This window comes from Pagrus major, chromosome 2 (assembly GCF_040436345.1).
Source record: "Pagrus major chromosome 2, Pma_NU_1.0".
In the NCBI taxonomy this organism is placed as follows: Eukaryota; Metazoa; Chordata; class Actinopteri; order Spariformes; family Sparidae; genus Pagrus; species Pagrus major.
The window spans coordinates 16,734,322-16,757,302 of NC_133216.1; the positions used below are offsets into that span (position 1 = coordinate 16,734,322).

The 22,981-nt window shown below is 40.7% G+C and overlaps 1 protein-coding gene across 2 annotated transcripts in view; it reads left to right on the plus strand.

Moving 5' to 3' along the window:
* The window catches only part of cbl (Cbl proto-oncogene, E3 ubiquitin protein ligase), a 41,743-nt gene that overhangs the window by 13,471 nt on the left and 5,291 nt on the right, over nucleotides 1–22,981 (plus strand). The window contains exons 3-15 of one of the 2 annotated variants that reach the window (XM_073491555.1): nucleotides 9,056–9,202; nucleotides 10,129–10,285; nucleotides 13,450–13,571; nucleotides 15,989–16,126; nucleotides 16,860–16,947; nucleotides 17,881–18,012; nucleotides 18,193–18,420; nucleotides 20,119–20,250; nucleotides 20,963–21,382; nucleotides 21,735–21,823; nucleotides 22,000–22,200; nucleotides 22,295–22,380; nucleotides 22,714–22,956. In XM_073491555.1, the coding sequence (XP_073347656.1) occupies nucleotides 9,056–9,202; nucleotides 10,129–10,285; nucleotides 13,450–13,571; nucleotides 15,989–16,126; nucleotides 16,860–16,947; nucleotides 17,881–18,012; nucleotides 18,193–18,420; nucleotides 20,119–20,250; nucleotides 20,963–21,382; nucleotides 21,735–21,823; nucleotides 22,000–22,200; nucleotides 22,295–22,380; nucleotides 22,714–22,956 (2,183 nt within the window). The remainder of the gene's footprint in view (nucleotides 1–9,055; nucleotides 9,203–10,128; nucleotides 10,286–13,449; nucleotides 13,572–15,988; nucleotides 16,127–16,859; nucleotides 16,948–17,880; nucleotides 18,013–18,192; nucleotides 18,421–20,118; nucleotides 20,251–20,962; nucleotides 21,383–21,734; nucleotides 21,824–21,999; nucleotides 22,201–22,294; nucleotides 22,381–22,713; nucleotides 22,957–22,981) is intronic. The other variant, XM_073491564.1, reaches the window with a different exon arrangement.

Below are 22,981 nucleotides of genomic sequence, written 5' to 3' on the forward strand. Positions count from 1 at the left end.
TTGGCTGTTTTGTAATAGGGTCATACGGTATTGTTGCTGAGTACCTTACCATTGTAAACTGGCTGTTGGTTGTTTGCTCAGATGTATCCGATGTTGGTCGTGACTGACAATGAGGCCGTTCAGACCCTGTGATCTGATTACTGGTGAACAGTTCTAAGTCTGTCAGTTCACACCTGGCATTCACATGCATCTCGAGTCAGTACTTGTGATCGGATCTTTCTTCCCATACTTATATACAGATGAACAAGTACATAGCAGATGCATACAGACAGCCAAATGAACAAGAAGTTCCAAATAATTAAGAATTTGTCATTTTTTAAAACATTTTACAAAGTTTCTCCTTATTAAAATATAAAAATATGCAAATGGGTCATAGATTTAGTTTACTCACCAGCCAAAAAAAATCTGGTAAAATTCAAACATTCACTAGCCATTTGGCTGGTGGACAAAAAGTTAATTTTGAAGTATCTATAGCCGGCACACATTGCTATCTTTCATCACCCAGGCTAAAGCCACAGAGCTGTTTCACACTACTGATGTTCTCTGTATGCACTCTTAGATATGAATCAAACTGAATGTGCTGCTTTTTGTGGCTCACATCTATGTACAAACTGAGATGAATTAAGAAAAAGAAAGTGTTGTCTCTCTCTCTGTGCTGCCGCAGCAGGGAGTCTTAGTTGGTTGTGATGGACTTGGGAGTGAAGTAAAGGAGGCTTTTAGTGGTTAGCCTAGCAGCCAAACGGCTATCAGCCCTGCGAATGGAAAACACAGTTCACACTCTTGAGGCTGCGGGTGTTTCAGCTTCAATTACATTTGCCTACACTTGTAGCTTGGGGCTCTACACACACACACACAAATAGCGGAGCATCATGGTTATTTATGTCACTGCGGTATCAGTGAGTAGCCGACTCACGTTGTCCTCACACTATTAGATTATGGTGATTAGCATGACGCAGCCCACTAGCTTCTCTGTCCTGCAGGGTACACCAAGCACTTGCTGTTTATGCACATAGAGATAAATGAGCTCAGATATGCACTAAGATATGGCTATTTAACTGTGTAGAGAGGATTAAGCTAAACAGTGGTGTTGTTTTTTTACAATCTTTATTTTCTCCCTCACAATAATCTGAGTTTAAGCCTGGCTAATTGACCACAGTGATAACAGCTGTGAAAGGGAGATTAAATTAAAATAAAATTATAGAAGTTTATCTGGATTTTGCACAGGAACACAGCTGTTTTTTTTTTATATGTAGGATTTTATTATTCAGTAGCTTGTGTAAGGAAGCAGTTAAGTGTGTTTGGATCATTGCTTAAGTGCAGTGGTGTGTGTCCGTGTGCGTGTGTGTGTGTGTGTGTGTGTGTGTTGTGCGCTGTCATGGCTGTTTCCTGATGGAGATCTGGAGTGAAGCCAGTTCCGGAGAGTTAAATTTATAAAGTGATGACTAGAGCAAAATGGAAACCCAGACTTTCAAACACTTAATCCACTGTGTTTCCTCATCCAACAACTACATTTATTTTTAATGCCTGTGTAGATATTTTGTGCAAGTATTCACCACATTATTAAAGTCAGTGTGCACAATGGTAATAACGCTGGCCCTACAAAGCGTGTGCTCCTCTCTCCCTTTACATATTTGTCAAGATATAAACAGATGCATCCAATTGCAACTCCATTTCTTCCTATTCGCTTCCTAGTTAACGGATTAAGAATGTGCCTAAATGTGATCTGACAGACACTGAAAAGGGCATGATCTTGGGAGCCAGGAGGATGGGATTTAGCACCAAGTAGGGATTTTACTGAATTCTTTTCTTTTTCTTGAGAATGTAGTGATGGGGCAGTTCTTGAGCTAGAGTGCATTGGGAATTAATCTGCTTTGGAGTGAAATACTGGTAGTTTCTGATTTATCTTCATAATATGCATCCATCATATGCCTTTTTCCATCCAGATGGAGTCTGATTGGAGCCTGTGGTGGTGAATGGACACAGTTGGAGTGCTTTGCATATGACCGGACTAGTATGTCTCATCACGTTACCTGTAGTAAATGCACTTTCACATGCAGCTCTTGATCCTTTCGATGTACTGTGACTGTTTGGTCTCTCTTAGTGCTGCAACTACTGATTATTTTCATTATCAAATACTTGCTGAATATTTTCAAGATAAACCCATTAAGACCGAGGGTTGCTCATTAAAAATGCATTCTAAAACCTAAGGCATTGTTTGAAAACCCCTCCTAAAACCTGAGGTTTTTCTGAAAAACTTGACAAAATTGTCAACGTTCACTAAAACTTATTTTTTAGCCTCTTGAGATAGAAAATTGAAAGACAATCCTTTTAAGAGCATTAGACTTTGTCTTTAATTGGAAATAATTGCCTTTGCTCTAATTTTCATGAACAAATCACAGTTAATTTCTTCAGTGACAACTTCATCCAAAACACACTCACGTCATATCAGGCAAAGGAGAAACACACAAACTTCTCACCCAGTCTTATGGGTATATTCACCCAAACGTTGCATCTGGTCTTAATGGGTTAATTGATTAATCGTCAAGTGTTTAAAATGTCAGAAAATTTGTTAAAAAGGCTCACCACAATTTCCCAGAGTCGAAAGTGGTGTCTTCAAATCTTTGTCAGACCAACAGTCCAAAAACCAAAGACTCTTCATTTACTGTCATTAATGATCAAAAAAGCAGTAAATCCTTAGATTTAAGAAACTGGAATCAGCAAATGATTGACATTTTCTCTTGAAAAACAACAAACAATTAATCGAATATCAAAATAGATGGCAATCAGTTTTCTTTCGATGGACATCATAATGATCGACTTGGTGTGGGGTGATATGACAAATAACTACACTGGTGTCCATGTTTCCTCAAAGGAGGCAGATGTGTTCAGACCTGTAATGTAATGTAATTAATTGCAATCAATTCAGTGACTTCAAATACTTAGTCCTGATCCAGCTTAGTTCATCTTATGAACTGTTGAAATAGCTTTTGGTAACATAGGTGTAGGGCTCAGTTTGTGTTTGATGTGCATTTCCCTTTTAGCCTTGTGCAGAAAAGATAATGCAGCTGCATGATGATATTACAGCTACTTGTGACTCTTGCCAATCCAGACAGGCTCTCATTCTTGTAAGGCTGACCCTCGCTGGCTGTGCTGCGGTGTATTAGCGCAGTGCGGTGCTGGCTAGCTGCGCTACTTTATCACAGCCAGCAGGAAACAGGAAGGGAGCAGCCAGCTGCAAGGTCAGAGGTCAATCTATAGCATGAGGGGGATGGTGGACAACAAACCTAGTGTTCAAAAAATAAGGTTTGGCTTGTTGCTGCGTCATGGTTAAGAATGAATGAGAGGTGGAGAAAGGAAACACTTTAGACATATGACAATCCAGAGTAGGTTAGCAAACCATTCTCTGCACATCTGTAGCCCTCTGACTCTGCATTGTCCTGGTTGGCACCACAGCTTAAGTAGCGGGAACAGTTGTAGGAGCGCTGGCTAATGCCTAGTGTGTATACACACACACACACACACAGTATAGAGCTGGTATTGTAGAATGTAGAGGGACACAGACATAGAGACGCTAAAACAAATATCAGCTCATCCTGCTATGTTAAAGATCAGATTTGAACCAGAATCTTTGAGTTTCAGCCAATATTCAGCAAGCCTGTGGTAAAGCTCTCTCCATCACGCAGACACAACAAAGTCTCATTCACTGTGCAAATCTCGTGCCAGAGACAGCTGTGCCACCCTGTGAGCTTGATGCCAGTCAGACCAGCGTTCACTCACATTCGTTCTTTCTCTCCATCTCTGAGTCACACATACAACGTGGATGTTGGCTGCTACAGCGTACACTCACTGTGTGGGTACGTTATGTGTAGAAAAGCCTAGAAGTGCACAGTCACGTGTAAGGGGATTTTTTTGACTAAGCATTTGCCACTTCATATGAAACTTCTTGTGCTTGTGCAGGTATGCTACCTGACTGTCTTTTACTTAAAAAGCTCCTCCTGCATGTGTCAAACACAGGAGCGAAGTAAAGGTTTATCACTGTGGTTTGCATTTGTTTTTTCTTGCTTTCAAAGCCTGAAAACTTATCGTACTCAGCAAACACACAATTTCCTGTTAAAGTTGGAACCATCCCAATTATTTCTCATGAGAGATTTCTGTATTTTTTCTTTTTGTTCGCTGTCTTCTTACTGATTTGAAGCAGACAGTTCAGTTTGAAAAAGGTGATGTCAAATATTGCTGCTTTATGGAGCTGTTTTGCCTCTTTCAGCTCATTATTCATGTGAGCTAAAAGTGAATGTAGTTTAAGCTGAAACAATTAGTCGATTAGTTGATGGACGGAAAATTAATCGGCAACTGTTTTTATACTCGTTAATACTTTCAATTTTTAACCTGTTAATCACTAGTTCTTGCTTTTTCCATTGTGATGATTTGCTGCTTTTTCTGTTTTACATTGTTGTGAACTGAATATCTTCGAGTTTTAGAGTGTTAGTCAGACAAAACAAGAAATTTGAACATACAAGCTTTTGCTGTGAGAAATTCTGATGCCTTTTTATCAAAATCTTCCTACATTTTGTACCTTTTTAGTGAGTAAACGAGAATATAATCACAGTATTAATCGATAATGAAAATAATCGTTATTTACAGCCCTAATTGCAGTTTTGTTTTATGTTCAAACATAGCCAGGGTTGATGCTGGTCTACTCGTCCCTGGAAATTTAAAAATGTCCTCAACAAGTGGGAGAATTTCTGGTCGAATATTGTTGTTTATTGTTTTTATTGAGCTTAATAACAGTTCGCGGGGAATGCTAACGCCATGCATCCCCAACCCAAAGCACCAGTATTTAATGACTGACAGACTCAACAATCAACTAGCTTTCTTCAGAAAGCTACATACTGTTGCTTTAAATATACGTGACTTGGAGAAAAAAAAACTGTAATTACCACGTAGCATAAACCCTGAAAATAGCCACCACTCTATGTTGTTAGTGGCTGACTAGCTAGCTAAAGAGGAGCTCACAGATTTATGTTTTTCTCTGTTAATCAGGGTGGCCCCGCTATTCATACATTCTGCCCTTGTATCTGTACATTTAGGCAGTCTTACAACTGGTGGAGGGCAAATTTGAACTCAACTTTGCCCCACTTTTAGTAATAATTCCTGCCTGTTTGCCTTTTTTTGGAATAATTTCCCTTTGCTTTTATTCTGAACTCATCTTTAGACCAAGGTTGGATTGGCTGAACTGAATAAACTTGGTTGCTTCTAGATGCTACGCGCAGAGCTGCAGCTTGGACAGACCTGATTGCCCTTTGGTCTGTTGAATACATGTAAAATCCAGCCAAGCTTTAGCCTCTTCAGATCAAAAAATTCCAGCATATGTTGTGCCTGTTGGAAACTGTGACCCCAAGTGAGAATCTTGAAACGTATCGGTAACATTGCTGGTGAATTAGAAATGAATTTTAATGGAGCGTTTGAAGAGAGAATTTCTAATCTTGAATTCTTAAGTAGCCTCCATTAATGTTTTAAGTTGAGAGATGAGAGGAGTGGATTAGTGGATTCATAAGACTGTAAACTAGCCTAGATGTGGAAATGAAAGCTTTGAGTGAGGAGTGGATTAATTCCACGCATAAACTAGAGAGGGAGGATAACTGTCTTCATACGATTACGTTGTAGATGAAAGCAGAGCAGGAGGGGGGTGGTTGTAACTTGGATAAAAGCACAGGGTAGAGAGAGGTTGACAGGAGAATGGATGAGACCGCAGCTCGAAGGCTCAGTAGGCCAGTAGGGCCAGGAAGCAGAAGAAACAGAAGAGGACCGCCCGCTGAGATGATAGCTGCTGAAGAAAACACAGAGATGCGATGTCACAGACGCCTGCCTTCCCTCAGATGACATTGGAAAGGGAAGACGTGCACGGCGGTGCTGAGCTCCTCAGGGAGATGCCGTAGTTGAAGGTCTCATTTTCCACATTGCATCACTGATGAGGGCTAGCCCTGACTTCAAAGACATCCAGTCCCAGGCATCTGGCTTCAAGTCTGCTGTAGATTTTAAGTGGGCAGAGCAGCTCAACAGATTAGACATCCAGCTACAAGAGTGTTCACTGTTTGAGGATCATTTACTGCTGAGAGGCTATAAATATGACGCTTTATTGCAGTTTGCGGGCGTTGCATTTTCTCTTTCAGATTCTAGTCTGCTCCCTCTGAGGTTAACGATCATCCTAACAAGCGCTGGTCTATTTTGGCAGGTTCTCAACGTACACTAATCTTATTCATCCATCTTCAGTGACTGTCCTCCTTCCTCATTCACTCTTTCCACTCCCCCTCCTCTCTCTCCACTCATAGGGTTTGTAGTGTAGTGTGTGGCAGCTGCAGTGTAGCCACGCTTTCATTGCTGTCTCTCTTGTGCATGTCAATTCACCCTGCCCGACAGCCAAGCACAATCTCCCTCTGTGCCACCTCGTAAATCATGGCTTTCTCAGCACAACACTCCCAAAGCTGTGATGGGGTGACATTGTGCTGCTTCGTTCTCCTTTTTTCTTTTTTTTGACCCTCCCCTCTCACTTTTGCCTTCCTCAATTATACTCGTCCCCTGATCTTCCTTATTCTGTCATCTTTCTTTTTTCTTCTCCTCTGTGCTTGTCGACCAGCATTTTGCAACTAGAATCAGAGCGGTACATTAGGATGTCCATTTCTGTGTTGTCTCCACAAACCTGCGACTATTTCTGTACTGTGGAAGCAGCTAAGGACAATCCCCAGTGGGAGAAAACGCCAAGCAGAAACCCGACCTTGACTGACATGTATTTTATTTCCTTCTCCAATACTTCCACCCTTGAGCCTCCATCCGTCTAACAGCATGTTTTAGAAACTTCAGCCTGTTATTCATAAGGAAGTGAACAGTCTACATTTGAAGCTCATGTTTTTTTAAGAGGCAAGGCTAAGCATTCACGTTGCCTCCCCACGTGGGTGTCAGAACTAAATTTAAGAGTCACTGAGTTTGCCTTGTGGAAAAACCAGGAAAAACACTAATTTAGTGTTACCTACACGCTTATCACACTTTATCTGGGAAGCTGACCAGTATACCAACTACAAAACCCAGTAACATGTATAAAAAAAAATTTAAAAAAAGGAAAACTCTCGCCAAGGCGAGGCTAATACCATCCAGAAGATCAATAACATCTTGTGTGGACTCATGCTAAGAAGATAGTGCTTGACGTCCAGTGGGAAATTAACTTTCAGAATCATCTGAACTTCAGTATGTATTGCTTCCAAAAATGATTTTAATATTAGACATCTATAATATATGAGAAAGGTTGGCACTGTAGTCCTCACAGTTCCTCCAGCAGCAGGTTGGATGGTGGAAAGACGCTGCGGGCAGTGATGATCTCATAGTCTGCTGTGCTTAATACAAAATGCCCACTTTCTTAACAATCAAAAATGTAGCATAAGTTGGAGGAGCGAGCAGCAGACATGCCACTGTTACCATAGACGCACCGTCTGATCACATCTTCTGATATACAGTATCAATTTCTAATTCCTATTTCCATTATGTTAGTAAGAATTTTGTGGACAGCAGATATTTTTGTTTTATTAATATGACTATAACAAAAAATGTCACAAGGAAATCTGCAGTATCTTGATGTGGCATGTTTATGGCTGTGACTGCATACAGTTAGTAGACATTTAAATTCAACTTTGTCATGTTGATTAGCTCAATACTGGTAGAATAATCTTGTGTCCAGTACTTGGTGGATAGATGGCAGTCTGAACACACAGTTCCTGCTAGCAGACACACCTTGAACGTCTTCCCAAAGCTCCATGTTACTCATGGTGATGTATCTCAGAGAACATCAACCCTGACAGTTGGATGGAACTAGTGTCAAGACTAATTCCCCGCTGGAGGAGGTAAAAAAAACGAGCTGACAAACAAATGAGACAAGGCATGTTGTCGGATAGCATAAAGAGAGAGATGTAATATCTTTTACCTGGAATCATCTTTCTATTTGTCTATTTGTTCCTTCTGCACATTTAGCCTCACAATCTTTATCACACCAGCATTGATACGAGGGGGAAATGTGGTTGTACTTATTAGCAAATACAACCATCATATCTTTGATATGTTTTGGAAAGCAAGTGTAAAAGTTGAATCCAAACGCATATAATGCATGTTTGTTTGCGAGCATTTTAAGGAAGTTGTCAGCCGCATCGCATCAGTGCATTTCTTTGCATTGTCACATGGCTTAGGCGAAAAAGAATGATAAGTTGCTATTTATAGTTTACTGATGAAACTGCATGTTTGATATTTGAATATTTCAATTTATGTTAACAGAATTTATTATGATCTCACTTTCCCCTGACTTTATGAGATTAGGCCTAATTGTTTATTGTGCAAACTGCCAATTTGGAACAATATAATTAATTTTCAACAGTTATTAACAACAGTTAGTCATTAATCAGTATTCTCGGCACACATTTTAAAACAAGATTTTGCAACAACTTAAAACTACAGTCTTCTTTCTATTCTCTTAATGCTTATGTACTTGGTGACACGTGTGCTATGTGATTGCAAAGAAATTGTCTTTTTATGGGTGGAATGTAGACTTAATCCAAAATGTAAAATGCAATCCTCCCTCAAAACCAATCAAAGGCAGACTGTAGGGTTTGTCTGAAATTAAAATATCTTTGTTTTACATGGCCATATGTATTATAATAGCCTACAGTGTGCCTTGGGGCATTTTTGAAGGAGGCGTTTTGCATTTCAGATTGAGACTGTATTCCACCCATGGAAAATCTTTCTTTAACACCATGATACCCCTCATCAGTAATACACACATTATATTTTGTGCCATCTGACTAAAACAATAAATAGCTCTTGTGTAGCATAAAGGGGACTACACCTACTTTGTTTGAAAACCATGCTGTTGTAAAATGACAATAAAATGAAACTTTGAACCTTTTTAATCAACACATGAAATGCCAATACTCTTCTCTCTTGAAGCTATTATTTCGGCTGATGAAAGTGATGAAGACCTGAAGTCTCACCCCCTCCTCTCCTTTCTCTTCTTGCACAGGCGGAACCTCACCAAGCTGTCGTTGATCTTCAGCCACATGCTGGCTGAGCTGAAGGCCATCTTCCCCAACGGTCAGTTTCAGGGTGACAACTTCCGCATCACCAAGGCAGATGCTGCAGAGTTCTGGAGGCGTGCCTTCGGGGACAAGTGAGCACAATGCTATATTACTTCTTTTGCATCAAATATAGAATTACCTCAGTGTTTCCAAATTGACATCCTTCTACTTTACAGGGTGTTGCCAAGTAAGTGAGTTGAATGAGAAGTTCCTGCAGTGAGAGAATATATAAATGATATCTTCTCTTTTCTTTCACAGTAGTCAGAGACGGTACATTTCTTCTGTGGGACAAATGTTTAGTTATTCAATGCAGATGTCTGCTGATCAAAACAGGCCTTTTGCGTGATCACACACATTTAAGTTTATCAATCCCAAAGGGCACACAGCTAAGTCAAGATTCTAGTAATAGTCATTATGCAACACAAGATCGTATATTGAGCTACGCACACAAAAAAACAATCCACAAACGTGGAACTACAAAAGACTGAATCAGCTGGGTTTTCCCAGGACTTCAAAACGATCAATTTATTTCCCCCTTTTATTAGATAACCGTGTGATACATCTTCAGCAGGGAAATGACCAACAATATGACCAACATTTGGGAAAGTACTGTATTTTTTGCATAAGTGAATTAAAGTTCATCTATGTGCACACTGGTAGCTGTCTCAATAAAAAGGTTGCATCAGGTTAGCGTTCATGACCGGTGACCTTCAAAGATCTCTTAGAGTACCAAAATAGCATTTCCTTTTATCATGTATGAATCACAAGAATTTTTGTTCTTCACAGGAAATTTACTTCATATCTGTATTTAGATGTTTTAGTGGTGTATTACATGCACTGAAGAAGTATGTATTAAAACTGTCCCAGCACCATTACTGCACTTATTTGTGGGTATGTCACTAGGCATCATGCAGTTAATCTACATTCAACATCCATTATTAATGATCTTTTGCTGTTTGATTTCAGCTTTTACAAGGGGATGTCGTCATCTGTTTTGTTTGTGTTCTGCGTGTTGCAGGACCATTGTGCCTTGGAAAGTGTTCCGTCAGTCTCTCCACGAGTTTCATCCCATCAGCTCCGGTCTGGAGGCCATGGCCCTCAAGTCCACCATAGACCTCACCTGCAACGACTACATCTCCGTCTTTGAGTTTGACATCTTCACCAGGCTATTCCAGGTACAGAACACACGCATTGTGCAACTTTCAGCTTGTCTTATCATTAAGTTGTGAGTTAATAGCTGGGTTTACACAGAGCCTCATAATTAAAAGCCTGAACAGAATAAAATATTTCTATAGAAACCCCTCAATCAGAATAAACGGGCCCAATCTGAGCGAAATTTAAAAAAGGGGGAACTTTTCATAAATAAATCAAACTAAAATCTGTCCCATGTAAACAGTGTTACCCGAGATGGCGGCTTCTAAGGTGAACTGGTCTACTGCGGAGGCTTTGTTTTTAATACGTACTCTTGGAAAACTTAACAAAGACGACAATAGATATCCATCTTCAGGGCAGGGAGCTGATCAAACACGCTCCAAAAGAGATGAAATATCTGACGAGGAAGAGGAATGCATAACATCACATCACTTTTGGCCATCTCATACAGCTGTTCTTATTAAATTAATTGTTGATTGTAAATACCAGACCCTATTAATCCCATCCAATTTAAACAGTTGACCCAATATCTTCAATCGGAAAGAAGAAATATTATCCATGTAAATAAAGCTAATGAGAGGAGAAATGTACAAAAGAAGAGAGTGATAGTTAGGCCAGAGATGGAGGGTAATTCATAGTAGTCTGTTAGAGGTTGGTGTAGGAAACAAATCTCATTTGAGCCGCACATAAGGACCTTAAACTAATCTAACACATCTTTTTTCGACTAACTTAATCAACCTGTTAGCAGGATACCTGCTGACTTGTTCACACTGTCAGACGGGACTGAAGTTGAAACTTTCCTCTGCTGATTTTGTCCTCTTAAGGGGGTGCGTGTTGTTGCTTCACAAGGCCTAGATAGAGAGGCACACTGAGATCCTTCTCAAGGACAGTCATCATTATATCTGCTCCCCTAAGGTTCTACTTTCTTACTGCTAGATGAATAATAAGTAGCAGTGATGAACATTTGTGGAGTAATTCCCTGCACAGGAATCTAACTAAGTACTCACTGTGGGGCTGTAGAGCGTTGGTGCGTTGTCAGTTTATGAGCCGTTTTACTTTGCCAAACCCTGACTCAACTTTGTAATTGATAGACCACAGTACTGACATACTGCTCATGCGCAGGGAGTTGTGGTGAGGTAAAGAGCTAAATGCAGCCAACCGTTTCTATTTTGCAATTACATACGGTACACAAGGCAGCAGGAAACAACCCATTTTTTGGAGTATCTTAGTGTCTGTTTATAAAGGTGCAGGTGGTGCACAGCTATTCAGAAGCTCATGAATGAGGCAGCAGGAAAAAGGGGGGCTGTGGAAAAGAAGTAAAGAATAGTGGTAGGATGGATTATCAGGCATCATCTTCAATGCTCATCTCTGGCATGTATTGCTGTATTAACATTGTTATTAACACAGTACCATTGACCATTTTATACCTAACTCCCTACATTAACTAAAACCTCTTGCGTCATATCTTGCATACAGTAGTGTATGTTGTTTATTCCCTCAGTGACATTATCCTCTGCAGGGCACAGACCGGCTTAATGAAGCCTAACCAGATTACAGACATTTCCTATGACACTCCCTCATACAAAAAAAGCCCTCCTCTAAATGTCCTCAAACTCAAAAGAGGAAGTGAGCCTGTGGCCATTTTGAGCTCTGTCCTTGATATGCAGTAGAGTAGGGGTGATATGCCCTTTTTTTTTTTTACTACCAAAAGCCCTTCAAATGTTTCATGTGGTATATTTTTGCTGAAGAATGAGGTGGTGATCAAGATCACCAGAGACTACATTAGCCACTAACAATGCACGTGAATATAGTAAACCACACCTGGCACACTTTTGTTTAAACCCAGCCAGTCTGCAAAAATTGCACTAAAGGGTACAAGAGAGATTAGTCCAGCCGAGGAGACCATTTCAACTTGTCACTTCCTGTGTGCAAAACAAGTAGAAATAACCAACGGCAGATTCTAAAAAAATACGATACAGCTACAGGGAGACGGGACAGTCCCTCTTTGTGATTTAATCGGTTTTAAACAGGTACGTTTTTACATGACAACTGTTGTGCATATTGGACCATCGCTGTGACTTTTACAGCTCATTCTCAGTGTTGTGTGTGTTAATTCAACTTCCTTTCACACTCCAGACTGACTGGTGAGAGCAATTGCGGAACCACCTACTCACTACCATACTCAGTCAGCGATGGAGTAATATGAATTATTTTCAGAGGTGGCAAAAGTACACACATTCTTTACTCAAACAGAAGTACAAATACTTGTGGAAAAACAGACTGGTAAAAGAAGTACTGGTTCGATGTTTTTATTCGAGTAAAAGTAAGAAAGCACACGCTCTGAAATGCATAAAATGATCCTTCTGAAGGGCCATCTCTGTGCAAAGCTAACTGAACGTCACGTCATATTAATAAGTGTGGTGCGTTTAATTGTAAACGCACCACAAAGATAGTTGATTGTTGTGTATCATTGCCAGGATGTCAAATACCGATATTTGGGGTTGATAAAGTGTCCTGAGCACATGAACAAGCTGAGAAAATAAGAACATCCAGGCAGAGAGTGTCTGCCGTGCTTGATATGAACTGATGGGTTGAAATCAGTCTTGTGATGTCGGGGAAGGTGACGTGCAATGACGCAAAATAAAAATAATAACTCCACTCAAATGTATAAAACTAATAGTAATGTAAAGTAAATGAGCCTGTTTCGAAAATGTAAGAAGTAGAAAGTACAGATATCAGATCCCATGTCTGATTATTTTATATTTGCTGAAGTGTTCACCCTTTATTATTAGGGTGGCTTGACTTGATTTGGTTCATGTAGTCTTTAAATAAAAACATATAAGCACCTGTAAAGTCATCAGTTCCTGATTTAAATACAATATGTGAAGCAGTCTGCTCGAGTCCCTTTAACCGTCCTCGTTCTGCTCTACCAGATGGTACCAAATGAGTTGCATGCTGTTTTAAGTGTTGCAAATTCTCCTTAAAGGACCTCTTTACATTGCTTGACCCAGCTTGAAACGGCTATTCTAAATCACGCTAAGGTTCAGTAAACAGTTGTTTTAGCGCCATCCAAGATGCTGTATATTTCTCCATTACTCTGCTCCCACTGTTATTGCTGTGTCCATTCACTCACACATGAGATGAGTCACTCTCTCTTTCTTTCTCATGCGTGTGTGTGTGTGCGTAGCCTTGGTCGTCCCTACTGCGGAACTGGAACAGCTTGGCAGTTACTCACCCGGGGTACATGGCCTTCCTCACCTACGATGAGGTCAAAGCACGGCTGCAGAAGTTCATCCACAAGCCTGGCAGGTGAGACGGAAACGCATGCACACAGACACACACACACAACTTGTAATGCAATCTAAATCAGTCAGTCAGTCACTATTTCAGAGTGTGGATGTGTGTGTACATAGTCAAATAAAATCATCCTGGTTAAATGCAAATTATGAACGACAGACGGGCACAAGTTCAGTCGTGATGCCAATGTCACATTCCAGTTATTGGGTGTGTGGCTGTGTGTGTGGGTGTGTGAAGGACCCAGGGCAGCATGGCACTGGTACCTAGCATCAATGGCTTGATTGTACACTGAGAGCTGATGTCACTGTTGAGGCCTGGCTTATGCAGAGCCACATTGACATCCGAGCAGTTATTGGTCAATGTGAAACTATAAATTACAGCTCACTGTCCGGAGCGTTCCGTTTGTGTTCTGGCTACAGCAGCAGTTGTTCCACTTCTAAGCCAAACATCGAGGCCAAGACCACTTTTTTTTTTCACTTGTGCAGTATCTCCACATTCAATCCTTAGATGTTAGTGACTTATGAGGAAATCCTATTACATGCATCCTAGGATGGATTAATGTAATGTCCTTTTTCTGGCTCACCTCAGTTACATACCAGTGGTCTCCAGCTTTCCCTGAATGCTGCGGCTAAAGTGCTAACAAAGACGTGCTTCTTTGCACAGCTATTCAATACCCCTGATTTTTTAATTCGGTCATTTCCTGATTCAGACTTCTCAACTTGTACATAGAAACAAGCAGACAGGAAATGAAATACTGGGAGGAGTGGCTGCTTGTCCTTCCAGACTCGTCGCCAGTGTTTCCACTCTAGAATAGGTTAAAGCACAGCTGCTCGTGCCCATGAGACAAACCAGTTTACCTCACTGTGAACAGTTGAGGCAACAAAACCCCTGGTAAGGATAAAGGCAAGCCCACCCATACCACAGCATCCCTTTACTTAAACATGCTGTATGTAAATTCTGCAGCTACGGGTCTCTCAGCCAAACCTAGAGGGGGCTCCCCGGTAGCCCAGTCGGTAGAGCATCTGCGTCATGTGCAGAGGCTGCGTCCTCGCTGCAGCAGCCCAGGGCTTAAATCCGACTTGAGGCCTTTTGCTGCATGCCATCCGCCTTCTCTCACCCTGTCAAATAAAGCCCCCAAAAAAGTTATATGACTCGGTGAAGTCACATGAGGTCATGGGAATTGTTCTCTTCATTGTTAAACAACCACCTTTACCTATAAAACCTTTTAAGTTTTTTTTATTCATATCATGTTTAGTCACGTACTCTCTGACATATAATGTGGTGTTTACCTGGAAGTCCTTGCGACACACTGTTACCTTGATTTAAACTTGTGGATTGTGTTGTGGAATAATGTTATGTATTTGGGATAAAGTAATTGCACAACTCATTAGAATATAGATCAGAGGTCTAGAAGACTTTTTGAGAGATTTCAATGAGAAAATGTTACATATTCTATCTGCAGTTCAATGTTATTCACCGAAACACATTGCATGTGTCCTTGAATGTAGAAAGCATTTACTTCCTCATAAAAGATCTTTTTTAAATCCTACATTGACTACATCTTTTTTTTTTTATACTTTTTTTTTTATTAAGTTTATTTGTGCACACTTCAAATTAGATAAAACAAGGTGATAAAAAGCTAGGAGATTTGTCAGGAGAGGTCAAGAAGACCCCCCCCCCCTTACAAAAAACCCCAATAAAAATGTATATAACATAAGTTGGGAAAATACATCCATGTTGTATAACTGGCAGTCTTCTTCTTCTATTGTCTTTGTTGGTGTATTGCTGCATATCTTGGTGTTTTACTGCCACCTATAGATCAGATGAATAGTGTGAAACCATTGAGAGGACATTGAATGGCCCGACATGTGTCTCGTCTGTTGATGACTTTCCTCCCCCTGATTCTGTCACCTCATTAAATTCAGGCTACATATAGAACTTTATTATCAAGTCTTATTTAGCAGTGTTCAATGATAACTGTAAGGGTGTCAAAAATGCAACTGCTTTCTGCTTTTTACACAGGAAATCTACACCATTCATGCCTGTAATGTACATGTGATGTGTATAAATAATTTATATGCATTATGTAGTTAATGTTATATATTTTTAATGCACATAGCATGTATTTAGTATTTTTTTAATGTAATTTACTGTGTATTTATTGTGTTTGCTTATGTTTGGATGGGATATCATCTTCATGTGAAGCTTGTTCAGACCTTTTCCAGTGATCATGGACATTATATCAAATTTGTCTTCATCTTGACACTAAGAGGATATTTCCAAGCATAGTTCACCCTCCATATTTTCTTTAGGACTGTTTAATAAACAGGTACATGCACAGTTATTTAGTGTGCACAATTTGTGAAGACTGTTTGAACCCTCCTCTACGTGACTCTAGCATATCTTATTATTAACATTTCTCTCCTCAGTTACATCTTCCGACTGAGCTGCACACGGCTAGGCCAGTGGGCGATCGGCTACGTGACAGCAGATGGAAACATACTCCAGACCATTCCCCACAACAAACCCCTCTTTCAGGCCCTCATCGATGGCTTCAGGGAAGGGTTGTAAGTCCACTGGCATTTTGTTTGGCACACTTATATCTGTCATTTTCTCTGTGGTTTTCCTCTGGACCTCTCCTCTGTGTCTCTGTGACTGGGTGTTCATCTGAAGCAGCTTTAATAAATGATCTGTTAAGTTAAGGTTCCTGTTATATCTTTCCCACAAAGCCCTCATCTCTGTGTAAACTATGCAGCTCTGATTTGCATCCGACGTTTGAATTTGCCTTTTAGCTCTTAAGCAATCCAGCCATATCATATTGCCTGTTGCCTCATTTCAGTGTTATCATAACCAGAATAGAACGGTTGGTTTCTAATGTGCAGCTCACTCAGTGGTTTAGCTGTCTGGCGTGAATCTCATCTTTTTATGCCAACGTTGATCTCTTTATTTAATGAAAGCTATGGTTGGCCTGTTCCAACCTGTAATCAGATCCTGATTTTAAACTGGAAAAGCCTACACAGTATATCGCCTTCATGCAAATCATCTGTCAAATTCTAATCACAGCATCTGACCCCATTTGTAAAATACTCTTGTGCTGTACATGCATCAACTAGGTGATGATGTTAAAACACATTTCCAGATTGAGTGAATGGAATGAGCAGATGTTTTCATTACAGGTATACATGCAGCATAATCTTACTAACTAATGATGATTATAAGCAATTAAATGAAAAATACCTGTTGAAACACCCAATGATACTTTAAGGGGAGTTCTAATTTTATGTGCCTCTGCCTCTCCAGCTATTTATTCCCCGACGGTCGGACCCAAAACCCAGACCTGACAGGACTGTGTGAGCCTTCGCCTCAAGACCACATCAAAGTCACACAGGTCAGAGCACTGTGCTTCACCGTGCACTCTGTCTTTAATATCTTATACATTCTTGCTGGCCTCTAGCTTTTATTGTAAAGGTCAAAATGCTTTTTTTTTTTTTTTTTTGGGTGGATAAGTTAAGATCTTAAAAACCTAATGCAAAAGAGCAGTGCATGAAAAGAAAGCAGAAGTAGAAGATGTGATAAAACGACACTCAGGAAATGAGTTAGTCAAGGTTAAGCAGCTGACTATCTGAGAGATTTTTTCTGTCTGGCATTTATATTTTGTAAATATTGTAAGGTCAACTGAAAGTAAAATAAACAATGTCAACATTATGTAACCTTTTTACCGTAGAATAACAGCTTGAAAATCATGTTGATGGTACAGTGTCTTGTAATACAGTGAATGGTATCTCTGTCTGAGCCACTCCGCTTCCCGATCACTTGTTTCTGCGCTATGTAACTTAGCACCTACATTACGTCTGACAAACTGTCAGTATATAATAAATAATTATTTTGATCATCAATTCATCGTTTCAGTCACCCTTTCCAGCAAAAATGTTAAACATTTGCTGGTTCTTGCTTCTCAAATGTACAAATTGTCTGCTTTTCTTAATTTTTCTGTCATTTATGACAATATATGAAGAGTCTTTGGGTTTTGTAGCATTTTTCACACATTTTGAACATTAGATGCATGCTATCCATTCTCTGTCTTGTCAGGCTTAGATATCCCCTCAGAGTTTTGTAAAGGCGTTTTTGAACAGACTCTTGTTGCTCAAGCACAGGACTGAAATTCAAAGTCCACCCACACATTTTTACTCTGCTCCAGATGCTTCTAGGCATCAAATTCATTCTCATCAAATGATCTCAGGTGATGTTAGTACCGTATGATGTTACTCTGTTTTTAAGCACTGAAAGCTAATAGTTGTCTCTCATTTTTTCCTCCCCTCAGGAGCAATATGAGCTGTACTGTGAGATGGGCTCCACTTTCCAGCTGTGTAAGATCTGTGCCGAAAATGACAAGGATGTGAAGATTGAGCCCTGCGGTCATCTCATGTGCACCTCCTGTCTCACTGCCTGGCAGGTAGGACATGTGGGCGGATAGAGGGGTTTTTGTGTGGGTTTGCTGCTCCAAGTTAAGTGTCATTACTCATACCTGTTGAGAGGAGAACTCACTGTTGGAGTGCTCTTCTCTGCAGACAAAACAGGCATAAAAAGACATAACCTCTTTTCATCTGTGTGTGCTGTTACATGTGCCTTTCAGGAATCAGAGGGTCAGGGGACGGGATGCCCCTTCTGTCGCTGTGAGATTAAGGGTACAGAGCCCATCGTCGTGGATCCTTTTGACCCAAAAGATCCCAAGGATACCAGCGGGGGCTCCTGCAGGGGCACATATGGAGCTGAGGGGGCTCCATCACCCAGCTATGATGACGATGATGATGACAGACTTGAAGACCCCCATCTCATGATGAGCAAACTTGCCTGTGCAAAGGTGAGACTGTGGAAAGTCAAAAGTTATCTCAGTTTGCCCAGAGTTTTAAGTCATGACACTAGGCACGCTATCTTGGTATTTTCTATTGATAAAACATTAAGGCACTTGGCTTAGTTGGTTGGACGCCCCGGGTCCACCTCATGGGCTCCCACTGTCCTCCTCTCTTCTCTGTTTTTTTGGAGAGACCCGTCTCTGCACAGATGAAACACTCCCCGTCTTGCTCTTTTCAATTTTTGTGAGCTTCAAGCTCACGGCTCATATCGAAAGTCTTTCATCTCCATCTTTCATGGTGCCAAGGTAGCAGCTTTTTTTGTGCCTCTCGGTATTTGATATGTGGAGCATTCTCTTATCCTCCATCTTTTATGTGCCTCTGAGAAACTGCATGTGCATTAGTCTGCTTATAGAGTAGCTGAGTACCTGAGATCACACACACTTTGATGTGGTCCCTGGAATTTCTTTGGCTTTGATTGCTGACCTGGCCTCTTTCTCAGCTTTGACCATTTCTTTAAATGGACTTGTACACTGTGAAGTACTTGGCTGTACTTCATAAATATTTTGTGTTGCTTTGTGTTTGCTTCATCTGTTCTGTGTTGAACCAAAACAGGTCTTTTTCTTTTCTTTTTTTTTTCTTGAGTAACTGCACAGAATACAGCTCTGTCATTGAGCATTGTTAAAGTAGAGCCCGACTGATATATTGATAGGTCTGTATTATCGGCCGATATTGGCTTATAATAAAAATATTGATATCGGAGTATGTGTTGCCTGATGTTGGCCGATAATACATTTCTTTTTGTTATTAGAGATTGTAATGCAGAGAGAGTTGTTTGGGAATAATTTGTAATTATTTAATCTCCAGTAAGTTAATAGTTTCAATGCTCTGGTGGCATTTTGGACAATAAAGTTTATAGGTAAACTGTAACATATCCTGCCTCCATTACATATCTCTGTTACAAGTGTCTGATGACCACATTTGAGGGGTCATTTCAAAACTTGTGTATAACTGCTGATATATCAATATCAGAATTTTTACTTCCTACTATCGGCATCAGTATCAAGTTTCAGTAGGGCTCAAGTCCAGTCTATCTTAAATATTTCTGTTTAAAACAATATATTGTACCTTTTTTTTTTGCATTTGTAATTAGTTTTAGACGGTAAACAAACTTAGGCAGTTGTACCACAAATATTTTGTCAAACTTCTTCTTTTTAAAGTTCTCCTTTGAAGTTCTTCTTTTTAAATTTAACATCTTGAAAATGACCTGCATACTTATTTTTCCTTTTGCTTTTTGACTTACGCTTCTTTAACGAGTGCAATTCCCTGGGGCTCGATCAGTAAAGTTTTTCTTATCTTATTTATGCATTTATTTTGAAAAATCACAAATACTATGAGAGATATTGTTATTCCATTAAAATAAATGACATATAAATGCTTTTTAAAAAAAAACATTTAAGCCATATTCCAAAGTGATAGTGATTTCTTTATACATAAGAGTTTGAAGAGAAATGATGAAAGAATTGTAATTTATTCCTCCATTGAAAGCAGTGATTTTAAAAACAAGGCGTTTGGATAGTTCTAGCTGGAGTTTGAAAGATTAACAGCAGCAATTGTGGATCAGTTGCATTCAGAAAAGTTGTCATTCGACCAAACCTGATTGTGTTCAAATGTAGCTGATCATATGTGATTTTGTGTGTGTCATCCAGGTGGAGCGCCCCCCGTCACCCATGTCCATGCCTCCTCAGTCCTCTCTCCCCCCTGTGCCACCCAGACTTGACCTGCTAACACAGAGACCTCCCAACCCCCCTGGTGCGTCCAGTCCCGGGGTCACCACAAAGGTAACTGAACATAGACCTATAACCAAGTTAACTTACGTTTGGTCACAGTCATACAGCCTCATCTATATGTGGTTTGATTAACCAGTTTGGGTTTAGACAATTGCGTCATTGCCTAAAGGTTAACAGGAAACTGTGTTGTTGTAGCAAAAATGAGGGCACATTGTTGTTTTGATGGAAATTACACATCTGTATCACTTGTTTGTTTATCATAAAAGTTCAACATTGTCTCAAAATTCAGTTGAGACAATGACTTTTATGCAGAGAGCAAAACCAGATATTCACATTTAAGAATAATTTTACTCGTAACCCAGCTCTGTTATTGAAATTATGTTCACTCCTATTACCCCACTGATACAAAAAGGTGTCAAAATGACAGCCACAATAATCACTGTATTTTATATTCTGCCTTTAACTCATTTTAGAGTGCAGTTCCACTCACTCACACGTTGATATTACCACATGTTTCTGCATAAATGTAGATAAATGGAAAGTGTAGATAGGAAGCAGATGATGAGCAGCATTTTTCCTCCTTGGTGTTATTCATCACAGTTATGTATATTGTTGATTATGATGATGGATGTATACACAGTGGTCGTGTTGCTAAATGGATTATTTCCTCTGCAGAAGATAACAGCACTGAGTTTTCTTTGATTTCACATCAATATTGTAAGTCTAAATGAGCTTTCTCCATGTCTGTTTTACCCATTTCCAGGCAGCATCTCAGCACAAAGACAAGCCTCTCCCCCTCCCGCCAGCACTGAGGGATCTCCCCCCTCCTCCTCCTCCAGACCGCCCCCACACAGCCGTGTCAGCCCCTGATGGACGGCTGCAGAGGCGGCCGCTACCCTGCACTCCCGGGGAGCCCTCTCGAGATAAGCTCCCTCCCGCACCCCCAAACCGGCCCCTGGCTGACTGGAACTCCCGGCCCGTCCCCAAGGCCCCCACCTCCTCCTCCTCGTCCTCCTCCTCATCTTCCTCGTCCACCCAAGTCTCCAGTCTGGGAGTGGACCTCCGAGCAGGTGTCAGGGAACTCTCCAACCGACACTCCCTACCCTTGGCGCTGCCCTCAGCTCTGGACACACGCTCGGACTCACAGAAGAACAACAGCTCCCTCAGTCTGGACCACCAGCTGGTCAGAGTAACCACAAAACACCACACACTTAACTGCCATTTGGCTTGATGTGTATTCAGCTGATAAAATTACAAGCTCACAATATTTTAGTAATAGAAGACAAGAGAAGAGAGCTGAACACGTGGCTCCGGCTTCTAATAATCCAGTATACTGTTCTTTATATGAGTTTTTAGCTCAGTTACACGGCCACTATTTTATCACTTACAGCAGGGAAATTAGATTAAATCATCGTGTTTCCGTATATGCCAAACCAACCCTGAAGTGTGATTTGTATTTAGTTTATAGATTTAGGTTGTGAAAATATTCTTCACTTTTAATGTTTTTAAGATTTCTGCTTCTGCTTCCTTTCCAGAATTTTACAGCAGTAGTTGGTCCAGATTATGACAACCCCAAAGTCAAGCCCTCATCTTCAGCCAACGCCATCTACTCGCTGGCAGTTAGGTACGTTGTGCTGTTGTGACATTAGAGGAGTGGAAGATCTGGTCTTTTAATGCCTGACATGATTTTTGCTCACTTGCAGATCATAAAGCCTCCTCTCAAAACCTTTTAAGTGTTTATATTTCATAAATCCATATTTACTGTTCAAGAGTAAATATCTTTGAGTTGTTTGTTCCCAGACCAGGTCCGAGGCAGGTGACAGGAGAGGAGTCACGTGACAGCGAGGAGGAGTCGGAGTACATGATCCCCTCCTCTCGCCCTGTCCTGCCCCCCATCACGGCACCACCTGTAGTGGAGACCCAACCAGTCCTGAGGCATCCTCAGCCTCAGCCTCTGTCGGCACTCCAGACGCAGACCCAAGCCTCGGCACACAACTCACGGTATTCAAAACACTCAGTGAATCCACTGAAATGACTTTGGTGATTGAAATAATGTGTCTGTAATCATTTTTATTATTGATGTTTGTCGTGATAGGCTCCCACTAGAACTAGAGGATGGGCCGCAAATGTATGAAGCCATGTACAACATCCAGTCCAGGTCACAACAAGCCAGAGATTCAGGTATTTTGTTCAATATTTTAAACCTCTTTGCTACCTTCATGCAGACCTGCAAAGATTTTAGTCATTAAAATGAAGCACTGGTGGAACAGCACTCACTCTAACCCGTCAGTCTGTGAATATTAGTTTCACTCCAAAACAAGATCCCTGCCATCTGGAAAGAATACACCTACTGTCTGTGTTGGCTAGAATGTAAATTCTACTTTTTGGCTCAAACTGTGAGTCATCTGAGGCTGTAGAGAATATAATTATCTATATGAATGAAACCAGGCTAAATCTGTATTTAACTTTACGTAGTTACAGCAGTGCTCATACCCTGTTTTCATTCTCTCCCAGACTACTCAGAGTTGCCCCCTCTGGCGATGACTAATGGTCCCAGAGACCACGCAGCTGAGGACAGGGAAGAGGAGGAAAATGGCTATGACTTCCCCAAACCCCGGCTGCCAATGCCCTCCGCCCGACGGACCCTTTCAGAACTGGGAGGGTCGTCTTCCTCCTCATCATCTTCCTCATCATGCTCATCCGCCACAGCTGCTTTCAGCCGTCTTTCTCTAGATGCAGATGCTGGAGCTACAGCGGGTAATTACATATTCCCCTGTTTATA